Genomic DNA, 22,310 nt, shown 5'->3' with positions numbered 1-22,310 from the left:
TAAAAATGTATCAACACAATTCTAGCAAGCGTCTCCCAATGTCGATGAAATGAATTAGCAAATTGTTTACAGATTTCCTTCTATCGTGTAGCAAGTTTATTGACACCACACTGTCGGCGCTTCCTCTGGGATTTTTATTTTTTATTTATTTATAATTTTGAAACACTTTCATCACTTTCAATTGCATTTTGTCTAAAACAAAGAGGAAACACCTTAATTCATTTCATTTTTTCAAAATGTTTATCTTCAAAATTTCACTGGAATTTACCCCTTAATGCTCAAAATAATATGCAGTTATCTCCTTCCTTTGGATTACAGCTGAGTGTTCCATGGACATGTGTTAGCATGAACACTCATTCCATGCATTAGTTCAATGATTCATTTCCGACTATCGACCGTTATCATTTCAATGGCAATCGGTGAGAGCGCTCACTCACTATTTGTCAATATTATCGAAAGGTTAGGATTCCTAAAAAAGAGAAAGAGAGAGAGAAAAACTAGTTGTGTAATTATTATTAAATTTTGTTAATTTTACTTTCACTTGATGATTGGAATAGATAACAATGGAAATGGCAGAGAAATAAACAAAAAATTAAAAGTAAAAAAATACCTAAGTAAATGTAAAAACAATTATGTTAAAAATGCCGCTATAATTCAAAAGGTGTTACGGTTATATGGGGCTATACGAAAACGTAGACCTTTACAGTCAATTATCTGCCAGGAAAGACGGTGCCAATTACAAATTCCAAACACCAAGTTGAAGATGATTACATGGTAGAAGAATAAAGGTAAATGCATCAACGCTTGGGAGCATTAATATATGAAACATTTTAAAATGATTTTTTGAAGAATACGAATTTGAATTTTTTCATTCATAATTTGCAATTTCAAAATTGGTGTGACAGTTCATTGTCTCAGCAACTGTTTCGATGTCACTACCTGTATTCTTCTACAATGGATAATTCTTTTTAATAAATTTAGCTAAAGTCAGGGGGCCACACGAAGACGTGAATTTTGTATGGACAATTTTTAGTCATAGAAAACTGTATGCTCCATATTCCAAATTATACCGTATATGGGAGCTATGCGAAGGTGTGGACATGTAGAGAACATTTTCTGTCATAGGAGGGTAGAACCCATTACGAACTCTAAATACCGAGATTTAAATAATTCCCGTGAAAACTTTGATACAAATCATCAAAATACCGAATATCTGGAGGTGCAGGTACATAGGGTGAGATGAAAAACTGCAACAAAATTTTTACATTTTGTTTTTAAATTTTATTGAATAAAAGCAAAAAATGTCGGAAATAGCATCAAATTTTAGAATAAGTTTAGATTTGTTCGAATTGGTCACCTTTGGCATAAATTATGGCCTTCAAACGGCCAATGAAACTGTCACACTTTGCCCAATGTTGCGGCATTTTTGCCCATTCCCAGGGAAGCGTTTGCTTGAGGTGATCGACACTTTGGTATTTTTTATTGAGAACCTTATTTTCCAAAATACTCCAGACACAATAGTCCAACGGATTGGTATCCGGAGATTTTGGTGGCCATTGTGCGCTGAAAAAGAAAGCGAGGAACCTCATTTTGTAACCATTATAGTGTGGCGCGTGCTGAGTGCGATGGTGCTGAGTCTTGCTGGTATGTCCAAGGTCTGCGGCAAAAATGTTTACGTGCCCAAGGCTTTTAATACACCCTCCAGAATATGTTTGTGATAATATTCGACGCTTATTCTGATGCCACAGTCTATTAATACGAGCGGAGAGCGACCATCGGCTGTTATGGCGGCCCACACCATCATCATGGCCGGCGCTTGAGTTATGGTGGCCAACCGAAGGTGCACACTTTCAGCTGGCCTCTTTGGCAAGTAGACACGATCATTTTGTTTGTTTACAAACTGCTGGACAACGAATGTTTTCTCATCAGAGCGGAGAAAATCAAATTCAAATTCGGCTGCGATATGTTCAGCTCACGAGCCATTTTTCGGCCACTGCGACACGGGTTTCGATCAAGTAGCTTTTTTTACTTTTCGAACCATTTCTGCTGATGTTGTTGTTTTCTTCCGTCCACTTCCTTTACGTCAGGCTACGCTACCAGTGTCACGGCAACGAGCGATGGTACGAGTCACAAAAGATTTATTCACATTTAAATGCTGGAGTGCTCTAACGATAGCCACTTGTAGTTTTCCAGCCACATATAAAGAAATCACACTATCACGCTTATATTCCATCACGAATAACTTTTTTTTTGGAAAATTCTCACCAAAATGCTTTTGTACGCTTGAAAACAATATAATGAGCTGTCACTGGAATAATTTTAACAGCTGTCGGATGAGTGGCTTAGAAATGACAGCAGTCCGAAGTTGGTTGCAGTTTTTTCATCTCACCTTGTATATATGTTCAGCCAATAAGACCAGCTAGTTTCTTATTTGTAAACTTCATGTAATTGTTAATTAAATGTAGGGTTCTTCACGACAGGTTTAATGGCCCTTGGGTGTCCCCATAGATGTCCTCTCTATGAATAGAAGATCTTTTGCATTTCAAACATTGAACGAACAAAATTTCTCTGAGTTTAAAAGTTAATAGGAACCAGCTGTTAATCGATAAAAATAATTTCTAATAAAAACAACAACAAAAAGTGTTTTAATTCATTAGTTGTTTGACAATATTTGGCATTAAAAATCCCGCAATTCACAATCAATGAAATTAATTTCTTAAACAATTAAAAAAAATCTAGCAATGATATCGGGATGGGGAAGCGAGCGCTAAATCCACGAGATCAAATGTATACTCAGACAGAGAGGAGAGACAAATGCAAAACAAAAACGATTTTTTTTTTCAAAACGCATTTATTTGTTTCGTAATCGGTGAGAGATCCAAAACAAACACACACACCAACGAAAATGTGCCAGACGCGTTCATTGATCGATATATTTCTAATTTATTGTGTATACAAAACAAATGCTTTATTTAGAAAAAAAAGATTTTTTGCCACTTACAACCATTAGTATAACAAAACGTACTCCTCGCTCTCTATTTCTCTCTCTCCCCTCGTCATTTAACTCAACTCCATTACAATGTAAACATCTAGTGCTTAATATGTAAGTAGCTTGGACTTAACCATTATCAGACTTTATTTAATCATTCTAATACTATAATAAATAGTAAAAAAACTTGTGATTGAAAAACGATGCCATAACTTGGACATCATTAGGAAGCCTCACTCACACCCATTCGCACTTAGCAATTTTTTTTTCATTGCAACAATGGAAATTTTATGTTCCTTGTTTTTGTTTTTCTCATTCGCATTATCTTCATTGGGAATTTGTATTTTTCATGTACAGTGGGTGATAAAAGTGAGTTTAACTGGAAAAATGTTTACTAAATAATCAGTCACTAAGTTATTTTATTTTCAATTGGGGAGTTTTGTAAAAAAAAATATATCTACATCGGTTTATTATTTTTTCTGTAAATGGTATTTATAGTGAATATTTATAATTTTCTCCCAACATTTCAAAACTCTTTGAGTTTCAACATTAGTTGAAGTTGAGTTTTAACAAATAAAAAAGCAGTAAGTTCGGCCGGTTCGAACTTTGAATAACCTCAAACGTTTGGAAACTTCCAAAAAAAATAAGGTACCTTTATATGGGGGATATACGTGGACCTGCATAAGCATTTTTTATCATATACTGTAGTACCCAATTTTGTTGAATATTATCGCTGTAATCATCAAAATACCGAACATTGGGAGGTACGGCTACATGAGGTTTATAAGAAGGCCTGGACCTGCATGGACAATTTTCTATCATATACTCATTTTCCCATTAGGAACATTAAATACGAAATTCGAAACAATTCCGCTGTATAATGTCACTAAAATCATCACCGAATATAGGAAGGTACCGATATGTGGGGGCTATACGAAGACCTGGTCCTGCATACACAATTTTCTGTCAAAGATCTTAGTACCTACTAAGAACTTCAATTGCGAAATTTGAAATAATTCTGTTGAATAATATCGCTGAAATCATTAAAACACCGAATATGAGTTATATGGGGGCTATACCTGGACCAGCATAGGCAATTTTCTGTCATAACTCATTTCTCCATCAGGAACATTAAATACGAAATTCAAAACAATTCCGATGAAAAATGTCGCTGAAATCTGTAAAATACCGAATATGGGGAGGTACCGTTATACGGAAACTAAACGAAGATCTGGACCTGAAGGGGCAATTTTCTGTCATAGATTGAAGTAAATATTAAGAACTTCAAATACGAGATTTGAAACAATTCCGGTGAATAATGTCGCTGAACTCAGCTAGATACCGAGGGGGAGGGGGAGGTACCGTTATATGGGAACTATACGAAGACCTTGACCTGCATAGGCAATTTTCTATCATTAGATTGAAGTTCGTAATGGATACTAAAACCTTTAAGAACTTCAAATACGAAATTTGAAACAATTCCGGTGAATCACAATACCGAATATCGGGAGGGCTACGCGAAGACGTGGACCTGCACAGACAATTTTCTGTCATAGGCTGTAGTATCCATTAGGAACATAAAATACGAAATTTGAAACAATTCCGGTGAATAATGTAATTTAATTCACAAAATATCGAAAAAAGGGAGGTACCATTATATGGGTATTCCACAAATCAGAGATGGAAACCTAGTTTTTATGCAGTAAAATTCGACAAGGTAAATTACAGAAAATGCAGAGATGGGAATGCTTATTTGAAATGACTTAAACCTCTTAATTTTACCATGGTAAAATCCTTATTAATTAATGTAACAAATCCTTAAATAAATCCCCATAAAAGCGACAGAAAACTCTAATGTAAACATACTATTAGATAAAATAAAAACATAAACTTATTATTTTAAAACAGTGAATTCTAGTGCCTCAGCTACCCGAGAAATAATACTTAGTACTTTGAAGACTGAAAATATTTCTTCCCAAAAATTTATCGTTTCGGATTTTGTCTAAAAATATGTTGTCTTTCTGCCCAGGGTCTTTTCAACAAAATTCTCTCTGAGGTAACTGTGGTTAATGAGATCGACATCTAAGGTCCCATTACCTGTTCTGCGTATCGAACGGAAAATAGATTTTCTTAACAAGTAAAGTAAACAATCTAAGCTAAGCATAACTAGACACGTATCCATTAATGAAACAAATATTTAAAATATATTATGCGAACAGAATACGTAATGTGTTCAATGGCGTAATAAAATGGATAGTTTGTGCCCAGTGTTGTTGTATCCATGAATTAGAATTAAGATGGTAACCTTAGCACATATCCAGCTCTGCATATTCAGTAATTTACTTTATCAAATTTAGTTGAATAGAGAACAAGTTCTATATATGATTAGACAAGGTTAACCCACTATATTTATTAAATTAAATTTGTGTGTTAATCTTAAATAGTATAAACGTCTTATAAAACATATGTGAACAAGGACGGCTGCTATGGTAGAAGAATACAGGTAGATGCATCAACACTTGGAAACATTAATATGTCAAAAAATTTTAAATGCCTTTTCAAATATAAATAGATTTTTATACGTTTTCTTATACGACGTCATTCGGAAAATATTATAATACGCGTTTTTCAAGAAATTTTACAAATTTCAATAATTTTTCATTCAACATTTTTAATTCCAAAATTGTTTTTAGAGTTCATTGTCCCAGCAGATGGGTCGATGCGTCTACCTATATTCTACTACCATGCCGGCTGCCAAGACTGATATGCGACTAAAGTGCCTCCCTCAAAAAAATTAATAATTATAACTCTTACAAAATGTTCTCTCCAAACTTGGCACATCCTAATATTTCTACCAACACAAGATCTGCTATTTTTAAAGGATAGAACGGAAAACTATTTCTGGTAAATAATGGGATATATCGGTCTACTTCTTCTGGTTCCTACCCCACAAAGGATTTAATATTTTCATTAACCAAACGCTCATAAAATGTGAAATAAGCATCCGATCGCATTCAAATTTCATACATCCCAATGTTTCTCCAACACAAAATTTGGTTTGAAGTTGGTAGATACCGGTGCACTCCCCTTGATACCTCCCTCACAACGGAACAAAACTTTGAATTATTATATCTTTCATATAACCGATTATCGTCAAATTTCACACGTCTGAATATTTCTACCAACACTAGTTGTGTTCCAGAACCTGCAAATTAGTACTAATTAGCACTAATTCTGCTACAACGCGTTCCCGTACTCCAAAAACTAGCAAAACTTGCAGCTCTCTCGAGAAAAAAATGGCGCTGAGTGGTGCACATTTCTGCTTGTTTTAGCTACATGAATTTGGCCGAGCAGAAATGTGCATATTGTAAATTTGACATTTAATTGGCAGGGCTAACAAGGTTGAAAAATGTATTGATACATTTCAATAAAGAAAATGATTAACTTGAGGAAAAACTAATATTTGTCGTGCAAAAAACAAAAAGAGAAAATATGGAGCAACTGATGTATTCACTTTTGGATGATTCCAGCAGTGAAGAGGACTGGCTGAATGAGGAATCAGATTATTAATTATTATTATAAATTATTAATTTTAACTTATCGTCTTCAATACTCATTTTTTAAATGTTGGCGCTCTTTTCAGTAAGGTTTCACCAGTCCGATTTAGGCTGTTTACTTTTGGAATTTTGAATTTTGACATTTTATCGCATTTCTGCTAATTTTCCGTTCCCTTATTTTTTGAGCAAACCTAAATGAGAATGACATTTCGAACTGTTTACTCTTCTGCTAGTTTTACTACTAAAAAAGTACTGGAACACAACTACTATTGGACCTACCCGCTAGGAGAGTCACTATAGTTGTCCAGGGTGGCAGCACTGAATGACAGTTGCTACCATGGTAGAAGAATACAGGTAGGTGCATCAACACTTGGAAACATTGACATACCAAAATTTTTAAGATTTTTTTTTTTTTTAATAAGTAAATTTTTATATGTTTTCTCATACGATGCCAATCGGAGGTTGTTATGACTTGTATTTTCCAAAAAAAAATTACAAATTTGAATAATTTTTCATTTATAAATTTCAATTCCAAAAGTGGTTTGACAGTTCCCAGCAGCTGCGTCAATGCAACTACCTATAATCTTCTGCCATGGTTGCGAAACAAACATTGTATACTAAAGTGTAAAATCGTCTGTAGCATTTTTAACGCAAATGGAATTATTTAAACATGGTTATTATATGTTTTAAATGAGGCGACCTCCATCTCTTCTTGCAGTTCACAATAATAGTAATAATATTCTTAGAACCACAACCCGCAAACTGGTAAAACTCTTGTAAAATAATAGTTGTGTTCCAGAAACTACAAATTAGTACTAATAAGTACTAATTCTGCTACAACGCGTTCCCGTACTGCAAAAACTAGCAAAACTTGCAGCTCTCTCGAGAAAAAAATGGCGCTGAGTGGTGCACATTTCTGCTTGTTTAAGCTACATGAATTTGGCCGAGCAGAAATGTGCAAATTGTGAATTTGACATTTAATTGGCAGGGCTAACAAGGTTGAAAAATGTATTGATACATTTCAATGTTCCCGCGTCATAACAAAAATAAAGAAATGATCAACTTAAAAACTAAAGGAAAAACTAATATTTGTAGTGCAAAAAAACAAAAAGAGAAAATATGGAGCACTTTTGGATGATTCCAGTAGTGAAGAGGACCGGCTGAATGATGAATCAGATTATTAATTATTATTATAGATTACTAATTTTAACGTATCGTCTTCAATACTAATTTTTTTAAATTTTGGCGTCCGTTTCAGTAAGGTTTCACGAGTCCGATTTGGACTATTTACTCTTGGAATTTTGAATTTTGACATTTTATCGCATTTCTGCTAATTTTCCGTTCCCTTATTTTTTGAGCACACCTAATTGAGAATGACATTTCGAACTGTTCTCTCTTCTGCTAGTTTTACTACTAAAAAGTACTGGAACACAACTAATATTAGTTATTCGAAGTCATAACAAAGTCACCCAATGACTAATCGGAAACTTGCCGGAAATAAGTACCAACATCGTTCCAATGAATTATATCATATAGAGATATCTTTATATTGAACCTCATTGATCCCTCTCTTTCAAAGATAAGATTTATGCCTTATCTGAATGAATAATAAAGCAACCTCATACTTATTTTTGACACTCGCTGTATGTGGTTCAATGATTTTTTTATTTTGTTTTTATTTTTTATAGATTAAAAATTCAAAAATATGTCAAAAAATCAGTATTATTTAGTTGAGATGTAGTGGCATCTACTCCTCTCGCATTTACGCGCGCTCTCTCTCTCTCTCTCTCTCTCTTTCACTATTTCTCTGGTTCTCTCAATATCACAATTTCACTGAGCTAAGACCGTTATCTGTGTTAGCATTCGTATTTCGAGTACTGTGAGAATGGCCGGCAAGGCGACGGGTGGCAGGTGGCATTTTTGTGGGAAACAAGAAGAGTAAAAATAAGCAGCAGAGTCAAGTCATTTGTATTGTTGTTTTTGGTTTATTGGTTCTGTAAGTGTTGCTGGCTGGCTGTTTGGTTGATTGCTTGAACTGGCGGCTAGCTATTCGAAAGCGCCGAACCAACAAGCATTTCAGTCGGTGTTTTTCTTTGGTTGTGCGGACAGGCAGAAAAAAAGATTCGAAAACAAAATTTTGAAAATAGTAAACCAAAAATAGAAATAACAAAGAAAAAATACGAATATAAAATGCTGGAGCATTGAAACGGGAGTGAAATAAAATTTGTTAACAAAAAGTGCATGTTTAATGAGAAATAGAAGAAGTAATACCAAATAAAATAAGAAATTAAAGAAACCACCAACAATGGCGGCAGTGTTGTTTATTGTTACCATACCCACTGAGGCGGAGGAACAACGTCTGAAACAGGATATTCTGGCCCACACTAAATACGATGGGAAATCGGAGAAAGCCGAAACAGCCACTCTGGCTGGTATTTCCCTAAAAAGTGCCACAGGAGTTGTGGCGGCACCAAGCATTAACAGCAGAACTCCCTCAACGGCTGTTTTGACTCAAACACCCACTGCCACAAGAAAAACAAATAGCAGTGACTCGAACACAGGAGGCGATACAGGAAGTGTTTCAATTGCATTGGAACAACAACAAACCATATCGGTGAATTCCGATAATAACACCACCACCAATGATAATAACACAACACCAAATCAATTTGGTACATTTCCCAAACGCCGAAGAAAATCGGAGTATGTCATCAAAGCCCATGAGGGAAGATCACTGAAATCCAATGGCATTGGTGGCAGTTTGAAGAGTATTAATAAAATTCATACTCCTGTAAGTTAGGTCATCATCCATTTGGTAATCTCTAGCTCCGCTTATCGTGACTCTAAAAACTATTGCAGAATTTCCTGAAAGAAAGACTTGCCTCTGGCCAGGATGGTTCAGGAAAAACGAAATCCATCAAAAAGAAGGAGCCCACCCCCGACATGGAATTGACCTATGACACATGTATGGAGACCGTGTTGAGGGTCATACTTAAACGCTGTCAAATATCCAATGCCATGTGGGCAAAGGACGAGAATGGTCGTATGTATCAGGTAAACAAAGACAAACTGCACACAATAACAAATTACAGTAGAATCTTGATAAAATGGAATATCAACAGACTACAACTTTAAAATCTATCAGACTTGTCTATTGCACGGGATAAAATTATTTATTAAAAGTATTTATTTCTTACAAATTTTTGAGATTTTCAAAAAATTGAGAATCCACTGTTACTTGAAGAGCAAAGAAACATTTTTTGGGGGGTAATGACAGACTTCATAACTTAATTACCTATTTGCGTTTTTCCATTGGTTTTTCAAATCCCCAACCAAATATAAAGAAACCATTTACAAATGTGGTTATGTTGAGATTACCGCTCTGTGTGAATTAGACCAAAACAAACCGCAAACCAAAGAGGAAAATCAAAACGAATCAGTCAGTAGGTAACGACTTATTTTTTGCTCGTTTATTTTTGTACAAGTTTTTTTTTATTGTTAGGTTGTCGGTATATCCTCCCATAATTGTCCACCTCTCCTCCTACCCACATAATGATGTCATCCCAAATGTCGTCATTTTGCACAAAAATTCATCGAAAAAAATGCGCTCCGCTGAATTGGTTTCAGGGTCATCGGCAACAAGCATGAAAAACCATTTTCCCACAAAAAGAATACAAAAAATAAAACATAACAACAAATGGCGGGCGATAGACTATTTTGAAATTCCATAAATTTTGTCACCGTACCTACTTGTTGGTATGTTTGGATGTTATGGCTAAAAAAGAAACTACGACAACAAACAACATCGTACTGAAGATAACAAATGCAATGTTTATAATCCTCTAAAATCTTTTAATACCCATTTGTTTAAAGAACTATTAAAGTTTTTAATACGTTTTTGGACTACTATCGGAACTTATTCAGACTATTTGAAGAATATTTTTGAGGGCCTACAAGATCGAGAATTTTTATGGGACTTTCTGAGCTAGAATAGTGGATTTTTAAGGCTATAAAAGTTGTTTTTTGAAATATATATTTCTAGGACTAAAAGTACTCTAATAGAATATTTTCAAATGAATGTTTTATAGGACGGTTAGAGCTATAATCGTGGATATTTTGGAGAATACTTTTTGGAACTATAATCAGGTATATTCGAGAATTTTTTTTAAGTAGTTATTTTACAGGACTAATAGAGCCATACTCGTGGATATGTTTAAAACTATGACAGCTATAATCGTGGAATTGGAATGCATATTCTTATAAAACTGTAAGGGCTATAATTGTGGGTGTTTAAAGAATATTTTTATAGAACAAGCTGAGAATTGTGGATTTTGTTTTAAGAATATTTTGAAAACTCTTATCGCCGAGTTTTAAATAATATTTTTAAGACTTTAATCATTAATGATCATTTTTATTAAATAAGCATAGCTTTAATCGGGGATAATTATAAAAACTGTCAGAGCTTTACGTTTTTTTTTTTTTTTTTAAAGAAAATTTTTATAAAAATATCGCAGCTATAATCGTTGATTTTTATACCCTACACCACAAGGTGGTCAGGGTATTATGTCTTTATGCATTTGTTTGTAACAGGCAGAAGAAAACGAGATAGACCCATCTTTTCTTTTGATGATATGCATAGAATCACATTCTGAGTCGATTTATGCATGCCCGATTCAGACAAAACTTTGCACAAATACATTTTTTGACCCTAGGACGAACCCTATTGAAATTGCAGGTAATCGGTCAAAATTTAGGTATAGCTCCCATATATATTTTCATCCAATTTGCCTTATATTGTGCACCAAACTTGTAATATCAGTCCAAATAGTATGGAATTTTGCACATACGACCAAATTAGGCCTGGAAATAAGTATACCAAATTTGATCGAAATCGGTTCAGATAAAGCTATAGCTTCCATATATATTGTTCATCCGATTTGTTATTTTTCTCCTCCGCAGCCGTAACATGCACTCTGTAACAACGATATTTGGGGAAATTTATCAAATATAACTCAGAAATACCCTTGCTAAATTTTATTGAGATCGGTTAATGGATATAGCTCCGATATATATCTTCGTCGGATTTGCATTTTTATTGTGCACCAAACATGTAATTTTAGTCCAAATGGAATAGAATTTGGTACTTACGACCAAATTGAGTCTAGAAACGAGTATATCAAATTTGGTGGAAATTGGTTCAGATATAGCTATAGCTCCCATACATATTGTTTGTCCGATTTGTTGAATTTGCCCTGCATAGCCGTAATATGGACATTGTAGTAACGATATTCGGGGAAATATATCAAATACAGCTCAGAAATAACTTTGCCAAATCGGTTCAGATTTAGATATAGCTCTCATATATTTATATCCGATTTCAAGTTAATTGTGCAGCATATGGATAATACAAGCCCCAATTGAAAAGGCGCAAATACCTCGACAAATTTAGTAGAAATCGATTCAGAGGAGGATATTCCTCCCATATATAAGTTCCTTTGGACTTTTAATTATTACTATAATCATAGATGGTATGATTTAGAGTATCATAGTCAGCCCCGACCTACTTTAAGACTTTCTTTAATTTAGTAAAAATCGTTTCAGAAGAGGATGTTATTCCTCCCATATATTAGTTCCTTTGGGCTTTTTATTATTACTATAATCATATTTGGTATGATTTAGGGTATCATAAAGTCAGCCCCTTTAAGACTTTCTTTACTGATTTAAGCATGTTCTTATAGAACCACAAAAGCTATTATCGTAGATTATTTAAAGAATATTTTTATAAGATTACCAGATCATTACACAGGAACAAAAAATTCTTATAAAAGCTATCTGAGCTATTATTGAGAATTATCTAAAGAATATTATTATAATACCGGATTTTTAAAGGCTATTTACATAAGCTAGTAGTTATTCAACCTTGGGTTTACTAAAGCACATTTTTATAGGGCAAGCAGACCTATAATCATGAATTATTTTGGTAAGATTTTCAGAGAATATTTTCATCAGAACATTTTAGATAGATTTAAAAAATATGTTATTCGTGAGCTTTTAAGGAATATTTTATGTATCAGATCTATAATCAAGTGATTTTTTAAGATTTACTTGTCTAAAAAATATGAGTTTTAATCGTGATTTTAAAATATTTTCATGATTATGATTGTTGGAGCAATGATAGTGCAGTTTTGAGGAATATTTTTGGTTGATTATGGGAGATGAAAGGATGTATTTTAGGTATACTATTACTATTATTATTATTATTATTATTATTATTATTATTATTATTATTATTATTTTTATTATTATTATTATTATTATTATTATTATTATTATTATTATTATTATTATTATTATTATTATTATTATTATTATTTTTATTATTATTATTATTATTATTATTATTATTATTATTATTATTATTATTATAATTATTATTATTATTATTATTATTATTGTTATTATTGTTATTATTATTATTATTATTATTATTATTATTATTATTATTATTATTATTATTATTATTATTATTATTATTATTGTTATTATTAGTATTATTATTATTATTATTATATTTTTTTGGAATATTAGAGGTGGAATAATTGTAATTAGTATACCGATATATCATATTTTCAATACCAAACACCCTAGACAGAATAAAAGTTGTTCTGCCACACTTTGAAGCACTACGTCAATTGATGTGAGCTGTATCGTGATTTCAACAGACGGACTGATCATGAATATATACTCTTTATGGGGTCTACGACGAATATTTAAGGAAGTTACAAACGGAATGATAATGAATGACAATGACAGTTAATATACCCTCCTTTTCAAGGTGGAGGGTATAAAATATCATCAATTTTGGTTTATTGAACCCATTTATTATTTCAACAAGTTTACCTCGCAAATAACATATATTTCACAATATTCAATATGGAGCTCTGAAATTTTATTGAAAACTTAAGGTTACTTCAAGAATCATTGATTAAAAAAAACAAAATAATATAAAATATGGAACACCCACAGAATATAAATAACCGATTTTAAAGACATCCACTTATGGCTACATCTATTTTTTGATTTTGCTATTATTCAGAATATCATCAATTTTGGTTTATTGAACCCATTTATTTATTTCAACAAGTTTACCCAGTTTTCCAAATTCGCTGCAAATAACCGTTACCCCAATATTTAATATGGAGCTCAGAAATGTAATAGAAAACTTTAGATTCAAGAATCACTGGTTTAAAGAAAATGTACATAAAATATGGAAGTCCTACAGAATATAAATAAACGACTTTAAAGACATCCACATGACCTTCTAGCTATAGAATACGCTTAAATATCATCTGCACATGTTAAAGGATTATTTATAAAAGTTGATTTTTTGTTATCATTTTTTATTTTGACGTGATTCAGACATTTTCCTGGATTTTTAAATTCGTAACACTTGAAATGAAAAATCGCAACTTAATATGGCAACAAATTATTCGTCTATTTATGGACATATTTTTATTAATTAGCTGGCATTTGCTACATTTTTTCTAAAAACGCCAAAAACTGTCTATCTTTAAAATGTTTAGAGAACAAACCACCCAATTTCTCGAGTACCTGTCACATTTCCCCGAAATAAACACACAAAAACAATAAAGAAACCCCCAAAAATATCAATACAACAAACATTGAACTTGAAATACAAAAAAATAAAAAAACAAACTCGTTGATGTTGATTATCGCCAAATTAAAGTTTTTTTTTAGTAGTAGTCAGCAATAATTGATATTTCTGTGTGTTCCATTATGTACATATGTTTGTATATATGATACATGTGGATCTGATTATAAAACAACCGACCTAAGGGGAAAAAAATCAATCAGCCAACTAACCTGTTTATCATTTCTCTGCAGAGCCTTATAACAATTTTCGATTCTCACTCGGAAACAGCAGCATATTCAAATGTCTCCAAATGTTATTAACATGCATGGTCGGGATTTGTCAGACTATTTAAGTTCAAATTAACAAAAATATGTTAATTGTGGTTTTTTTATTTTCATTTATAGTTTATTTTTCTGTTACAATTTGTTGGTGACAAATATTTAGTTGTTTAAGAAAAATACAATGTTTTGGTTTTGTTTTGCCAATGGAGCACAAATGATCTCTCCCAAGAATAAAGAGCTCTGTACTCTCTTTGCAAAATAAAGAGAACATTTGATATCATCTTCATTGTTGCAAAATTTAGTATACATTCGTTTTTATGGTGAAAGTTGGGTTTTACTTTTTTGTTTCTAAATAAACATCTGCCTTTGATATGGGCCAGCACAGAGCACAGTGCAACGATCTCATAATAAGATGGCCAAAAAAGAAATAATAGATTGAGGTGGATAACAATTGGCAGAGATGTTCCTTTGTTTTAGAGAACTTTAAATATTTGAAATACCACCAAGTGTGGCTTGGAACTATTCTTTTTAATTGGTGTTACACAAATGTAGTTAACCACATTTAATGACCTGTTTTACATTAATGTCACAAGGTCGTTTGTATAAAATCATTTTGGATTCCGTATAATTTGTTTCAAATTTGGATTGCAATTTTAATTAAAATTCTGCTAAAAACACGATAATCGTAAAAGTGAAATGCATTTTCGCCGCCTCATTACACTGAAAACAAAATAAAAGTTGCAGTTCCTCATTTTCCTTACTTATTGTTGTCTTGCCTTTTTTGGCATCAAAGCCACAATTTGTGTGACCATTATGTTGCATGTCGGTCTTTGATTTGTATTTCGTGTGATTTTCACAAAAAATAAAACTTTGGTTTACGTTTTTAATTAATGTAGTATTCAGCACGACAATGTTAAATATGAAAAATGATTTCTATGAATAACACTCAAAATGAAATGACTATTGTAATAAAAATTGGTCTAACTTGGGACATTACTCGAGTTTTGGATTTGACCCAGCCCAATAGGTGTAATTTAATGTTTAAACTGACTATACTGCAATGACTACTTTAAGTTTCTCCAAAAACTTAAAAAAAATAATTCAACTCAACAGTTTGCAACAGTTTGCAGGAATTTAACAGCATTCAGCAGAACCACAATGTCAGCGTAAGCCACTACTTTCGTTCTGTCATGTTTCAGGTCTTTTACTTTAATGTTTGTAACCAGAAGCCAAAGTAATGGTGATAGAACCCCTCCTTGTGGGGTATCCCTAGTAACTGATTTCCTGACAGAACACTCTCCAATGCTTGAGTTGATGATCCTGCTACTGAGCATAACATCAATCCGTTCAATTATGATTGGTGGTAAACTAAGTTTTGTAAGGGAACAATGAATTATCTCAAGTGTGACCTTGTCTCTTCTATATCGAGAAAGGCTGCCAAAGTAAAGCACGAGTCATTCAGGTTCTTCTCCACAAACCCCACGACATTATGCTGCGCTGTTTCAACATAATTTCCTTTCATCTAGGCATGTTGAGCTGTGCGATTATCGAAGTCAAAGGTAGTAGAGATCTGATATCAATATCTATTAGTCTCTTCAGAGTTTTTAACAGAAAAGACGAAAGTCTGATAGGCCTGTAGTCTTTTGGAAGAACATGATTTGGTTTTCCCGCCTTGGGAATATAAGGGACTGTAACTTCCCTCCACAGTGATGGAATGTGCGAGAGACGCAGACAAGCCTTAAGAATGACTTCCAGAAATGGTATTATTATCGTCAATGCATGCTGTTACATGGCGGGAATAATGCCGGTCTGTCCCTGTGACTTGATAGGTTTGAAGGTTTTAATCGCCCATAACTATTACCTTAAAAAGTAATTTAATTTTTTTCATTGTCAAAGGAATTGTTCAAAGATTTTCTCAGCCAGCTGACATAAGACAACTGATTTTCTATCAGCAGATGATACTGGATAATTCCTACCGAGAATTTTTTCAAGAAAATTGGTTCAGATATAGCTATAGCTCATATATAAGTTTTAATTAAAGTTTTCTCAAAGTCGAGAGACACAAATGCCTCTGTCAAATTTGGGGGAGATGCGTAGAGCACTTTTAAATTATTGAGAAAATATAATCAAAATTGTCATTTTTGTGAAAATTTTGTTATTTGATATTATAACACAATTTTAAATGCATACTTATTATCTTAAAAATTATTAAAATTTTTAAATTGTTGAAGAAATTTTTTATACATTTTCTCAGCCAGAAGACAGCTAATATTCTATCAACATATGATACTAAGATAATTCCTCCTGAGAGAATTTTCTAAATTGCTCTCTTCACTCGTTCTCATCTGTTGTACTGGATTTTTGGGTAACAACTAACCTAATGTCAATTAACGATAAGGAAAGGCGCCTTTATCGATCCCATATTGTCAATATAACAACACCAATTATTATCCATTATCAGTATATCGTAATCAATTTGATCGGAAACAAGAAATTTCATTTATTTATGGTGTTTCATACCAAAATCCATATTTTGCGATTATTTTGTAGCATTTTTTTTCTGTTAGCCGAGATATTTGGTGGTATCGAGACATTTAAGTGCTTGTTTTGCATGACGTATATTAAATATCATTAATTCGCCAGATTGTCTAAAATGTTCTGGTTTTCTGGTATTTTTTTCGGTTGAATGTCGTACGTGTGGTGTTTATCAAAGAGGCGGCTGTTGATTTATGATCTATTAACGGTTAGGGAAATATACCTACTTTGTTTCAAAACGTTTTGAACGTGGGGTTTGTTTTTAGCGGGAACTCAAGTGATGCTTGCTGAAAGTTGATAAAATATGGAAGTGATATTTTTCGGCATATGAAAATAATGAGTCCAAATATACACTGGTAAAAAATTGGACATAGTTATAATTGTCGCACTGTCTGAAATTTAAAAAAAATAGTAATTATAGAAAAAATCTGCCAGATTATGAAAGTAAACCTAAAAATAAAGTAACTTCAATAATGGGGTCAATTTCCTTCCTCTTCCACATTTTTTATACCCTCAGCCATATGGATACAGAGGGTATATATCATTGGATACGGGCATAACGTGCCTCATCGAAATAACGGTTTTAGACCTTGGCAGAATTTTTTTGGTCAAAAAATTTAACTCCAAAGTGTCTTTTGAAAATATGTTTTTTTAATTATGGTTTGAATCCCTTTGAGACCAGATCATTTCAATTTGCTTATCATGACCTAAACGCTTTAAACGTGATTACAATTTAACAAATACCACAATTTTGTAAATCTTTTCTAGGTCTCTTTCACGGTGGAATTCAATGAAATCTATGAGAAAATATTGGACGATTTCAATGAATGGGGTATTGGTGATCGTGAAGGTTCTTCCGTTTCGGTTATGAATTGTATTGCCTCCAAGGCATTTTCAACCAAAGACGAAGATGATGAAGATAATGACGAAAATGCTGAGTAAGTCTACCAACAAAAATAAGATCAAATCATTTGTATGTAATCATCTAATCTCTATTCTCATTACAGCAATTACGACAAAAAACAAAGCGCCTGGGAGCGTTTTATGAACTCCGTCCGTAGTCGTTTGAATGTAACACAGATTGTGCGAAATGTACGCGAAGATGCCTCAATTACATTTGATTTTGTGGTATTATTGATCTCAGCGGCGTAAGTTTGTGGAATTTAAAAAAATTTTGATTTTATTTTGTGATTTAATAAAAAATCCTTTGCCAGAGTCCTAGCTGCCTTTGGTTTAATCGAGAATAGTACAATATTCTTGGCATCCAGTATGTTGGTATCACCGCTAATGGGCCCCATTATTGCCACCATCTTTGGCACCGTAATCAAGGATAAATCCCTGTTCCGCTTGGGCATGATAAATGAATTGTTTGGCATTTGTACGGCCGTCTTAGTTGGTTTCATCTTTGGCATTGTTGTCTGCACCACCGATGAAAGGTATAGCATTGGCGAGGGTCTCACCGATGAAATCCTATCGAGATGTGAATTACATTCACTTATTGTGGGTGTATTTACGGCGATACCATCGGGTGCTGCGGCCGCTATTGGTATTTTGGGTGGCAATATTGGCTCGCTGGTTGGTGTGGCAATTTCCGCCTCGCTGTTGCCACCGGCTGTTAATTCGGTAAGATTTAGTATGATATATGATATATAGTATATGTCAATAAGTTACATTTTAAATGCCTTCTATCATCATAGGCCATTTATTCCTAGGAACGCTAATAAAGGTTTTCCTTTTTTAAAATTCCCTTTTAGGATCTTCTGCCTTTTGAAGATTCTCAATTAATAGATGATCATTTAAAAGACTTCAGTTTAAAGAAATCTTTTGGAAACCCTTTATATTCATAGGCCCTCTATTCATAGGAACGCTTATAAAGGTTCTCTTTTTTTTAAGTCCCTTTTAAGATCTTCTGCCTTTCGAAGATTCTCAATTGATAGATGATCATTTAAAAGTCTTCGGTTTAAAGAAACGCCTTTAAAGATCATCTGTTTATATATGACTTTTTTTTAACACTATTTTAAAGAACGGAGGACCCTAGAACAGACTTTATTGTCATAGTATAGATGTAATATCAAGATTTCCGGTCTATATAATTTAGGTCTTTAATGTGTTCATTCTTAAGGAATAGAAAATCCTATCCTATTTTAAAGTTCGTAATGGATACTACAGCCTATGACAGAAAATTGTCTGTGCAGGTCCACGTCTTCGTATAGCCCCCATATTCGGTATTTTGATGATTTTAGCTACATTATTCAACGATTTTTTTCTTGTTTCGAATTGAATATTGTAATTAATGGCTTATAACAAAAGTAAGCTATGCAGGTCCACGTCGTCTTATAGACCCTAATATAACGGCTACATTCGATATTTTTAAGATTTTAACAGAATTTTAAACGGCTTTTATTTTTTTGAAAATTACCAAATTCGTTACAAATAGTGGAGGGAATAAAATTTCGCTCTGACCGATCTTACAGCTTTTTTATTTGTTATGATTAAAAATCTTCCAAAGGTCTTTTATAAAAATATGATATTCCAGGGATCTTTAATTGATATATGACAAATATTTTTTATGAATTCTTCCATAAGTAGAGGACCCTCCAGCCGTCTTTCTTACATCAAGAAACTTTCTTTTATGAAACAAAGGCTTTGCAACAGGCTTCCTATAAATAAAAGACATCCAAATTAAGAAAAACTAAATTGGAAAACTCTTCTTTTTTTCAGGGTCTCCTTTGGGCCATAGCATTAATCTATAAATGCTATGAAAATGATGAATCCAAATTCCCACAAGTGGTGAAGTCCACTCAATATTCCGAGAATCAAGCCAACGAATTAGCCGTCTTGGCCACAATTAGCATGTGCTTGACCATATCGAATATCCTTTGTATCTATGTTATGGGTATATTGGTATTGAAGTTGAAAGAAATCGCTCCCGTATCGGGTACTAATCGTGAATTTTGGAAACATGATATTAAAATTGCCCGTCATCTTAAGCGTCGTCGTCTCGACAGCGATAATGTTATTATGGATGAATATGCCCACCTGCCGCAAGAGGATCAAAAAGCGTTGGGTATTAATTACGACATGCTGAGAACGATACAAATGGATGATGCTGCATATCAGAATACATGGTCACCGGTGGGTACCCGACATCCATTTGAGACGTCGTATGAACCAATGCGTGGTAACTATTCGACGGTACATCAAATCGATCAACTCTATGCTACGATAACACATCAGACTACGATGAAGGAGAAAATGTAAGGGGGAGGAATATTTTAATTTGTTCTTGAAAGTTGTGACAATTTATTCTAATTTGTTTTTCATGCATTTTCAGGCATAGATTTGGTTTGGGACGCCGACCCACAGGGCGTATGGTGGACTTTGCTTCCTCGTATAAACTGCTAAGTGAAAACGTAAGTTGAAACGAAAAGACATAGTTACAAGTGTATCTACAAATCTACGTCAGATATTAAAAGAGATCCTAAGAAGATCTAGATGTCTTCTACCAGAAGATCTACAGATGACCCAGAAGAAGATGTACGGCTTTTCTAGAAGTAGATCAAAACCTTTTCTAGGAGAAGATCAACAGATCTCTTGATGAAGGTCGTCAGATCTTCTATGAGAAGGTCGTCAGACCTTCTATGAGAAGATCTACAGATCTTCTATGAGAAGATCTACAGATCTTCTATGAGAAGATCTACAGATCTTCTATGAGAAGATCTACAGATCTTCTATGAGAAGATCTAGAGATCTTCTATGAGAAGGCCTTTAGTCTTCTATGATAAGACCTAGAAATCTTCTGTGAGAAGATCTACAGATCTTCTATGAAAAGATCTACAGACCTTCTATGAGAAGATCTACAGATCTTCTGTGAGAAGATCTACAGATCTTCTGTGAGAAGATCTACAGATCTTCTATGAGAAGATCTACAGATCTTCTATGAGAAGGTCTACAGATCTTCTAAGAGAAGATCGACAGATCATCTATGATAATATCTACAGATCTTATATGAGAAGATCTACAGATCTTCTATGAGAAGATCTACAGATCTTCTATGAGAAGATCTACAGATCTTCTATGAGAAGATCTACAGATCTTCTATGAGAAGATCTACAGATCTTCTATGAGAAGATCTACAGATCTTCTATGAGAAGATCTACAAATCTTCTGTGAGACGATCTACAGATCTTCTATGAGAAGATCTACTGATATTCTATGAGAAGACCTATAGATCTATGAGAAGATCAACAGTTCTTCTATGAGAAGGTCTACAGATCTTCTAGGAGAAGGTCAACAGATCTTCTATTAGAAGATCTAACACATCTTCTATGAGAAGATCTACAGATCTTCTATGAGAAGATCTGCAGATCTTCTATGAGAAGATCTACAGATCTTCTATGAGAAGATCTACAGATCTTCTATGAGAAGATCTACAGATCTTCTATGAGAAGATCTACAGATCTTCTATGAGAAGATCTACAGATCTTCTATGAGAAGATCTACAGATCTTCTATGAGAAGATCTACAGATCTTCTATGAGAAGATCTACAGATCTTCTATGAGAAGATCTACAGATCTTCTATGAGAAGATCTACAGACCTTCAAAATTGTTCATGACTCCTTAAAACCTCCCCCAAATTTTTTCATAAAATCAATTGATTTTTCTCTCTCTCCAGCTACCCCGTTCCCGTTGCTCAACAATGCCGTCCAAGGTCAATCCGCCTACCGTCAAAATAGTCACTCCCGATTCCTCGCAATTCAACTCCTGCACGAATACACCGTCCATGGCTGCCGAGAAAAATCGACGAAAATTCATTGTGACACCAGCTGAAGATGATCCATTGCAACCATTGAATCCATCGGATGCATAAATCTATATTTATTTGTATATAGAAATAGATAATTAGTAGAGTATGGGTCTAGGCGTGCGTGCGTGTGACTTACATCATCATCGATCAGTATACTTAAAGGTATCACTTTTCAACTTAGGTAGTTAATAACTAAACAAATAAATTGTTAAAAGAAATAGAAACAGAAACTAGTTTATATGTATACACACACTCACATACTCTATTTATTTATAGATATATAGAAATAACAATTTACAATTATTGTATAATTTGTATTGTTATAATTCATTTATAATGTCGTTTTTTTTTCTAGGATATATATTAGCGAACAAACAAAACTAACAACAATTTTCAAAACATAACATTTATTATTATTATGATGATCTTTTGTTTAAATGTTTTTTTTTTTTAATATACATATCTGCCATTTTAGTTTCCACTCGT

At 33.3% G+C, this 22,310-nt stretch overlaps 1 protein-coding gene across 1 annotated transcript; it reads left to right on the top strand.

Moving 5' to 3' along the window:
* Positions 1-8,306: 8,306 nt before the first annotated feature.
* Positions 8,307-22,204, top strand: LOC131803377 (uncharacterized). Its single transcript, XM_059124612.1, has 8 exons — positions 8,307-9,337; positions 9,406-9,600; positions 17,785-17,954; positions 18,024-18,164; positions 18,231-18,639; positions 19,738-20,273; positions 20,351-20,429; positions 21,693-22,204. Exons 1-8 carry the CDS (start codon positions 8,852-8,854, stop codon positions 21,885-21,887), a joined length of 2,211 nt encoding a protein of 736 aa, XP_058980595.1. The 5' UTR covers positions 8,307-8,851; the 3' UTR covers positions 21,888-22,204.
* Positions 22,205-22,310: the final 106 nt, after the last annotated feature.

The sequence above is a fragment of the Musca domestica genome, unplaced genomic scaffold (genome assembly GCF_030504385.1).
Source record: "Musca domestica strain aabys unplaced genomic scaffold, Musca_domestica.polishedcontigs.V.1.1 3, whole genome shotgun sequence".
Classification (NCBI taxonomy): domain Eukaryota; kingdom Metazoa; phylum Arthropoda; class Insecta; order Diptera; family Muscidae; genus Musca; species Musca domestica.
Note: the sequence above shows the minus strand (reverse complement) of the source record. Positions and strands in the feature narration are given on the sequence as shown.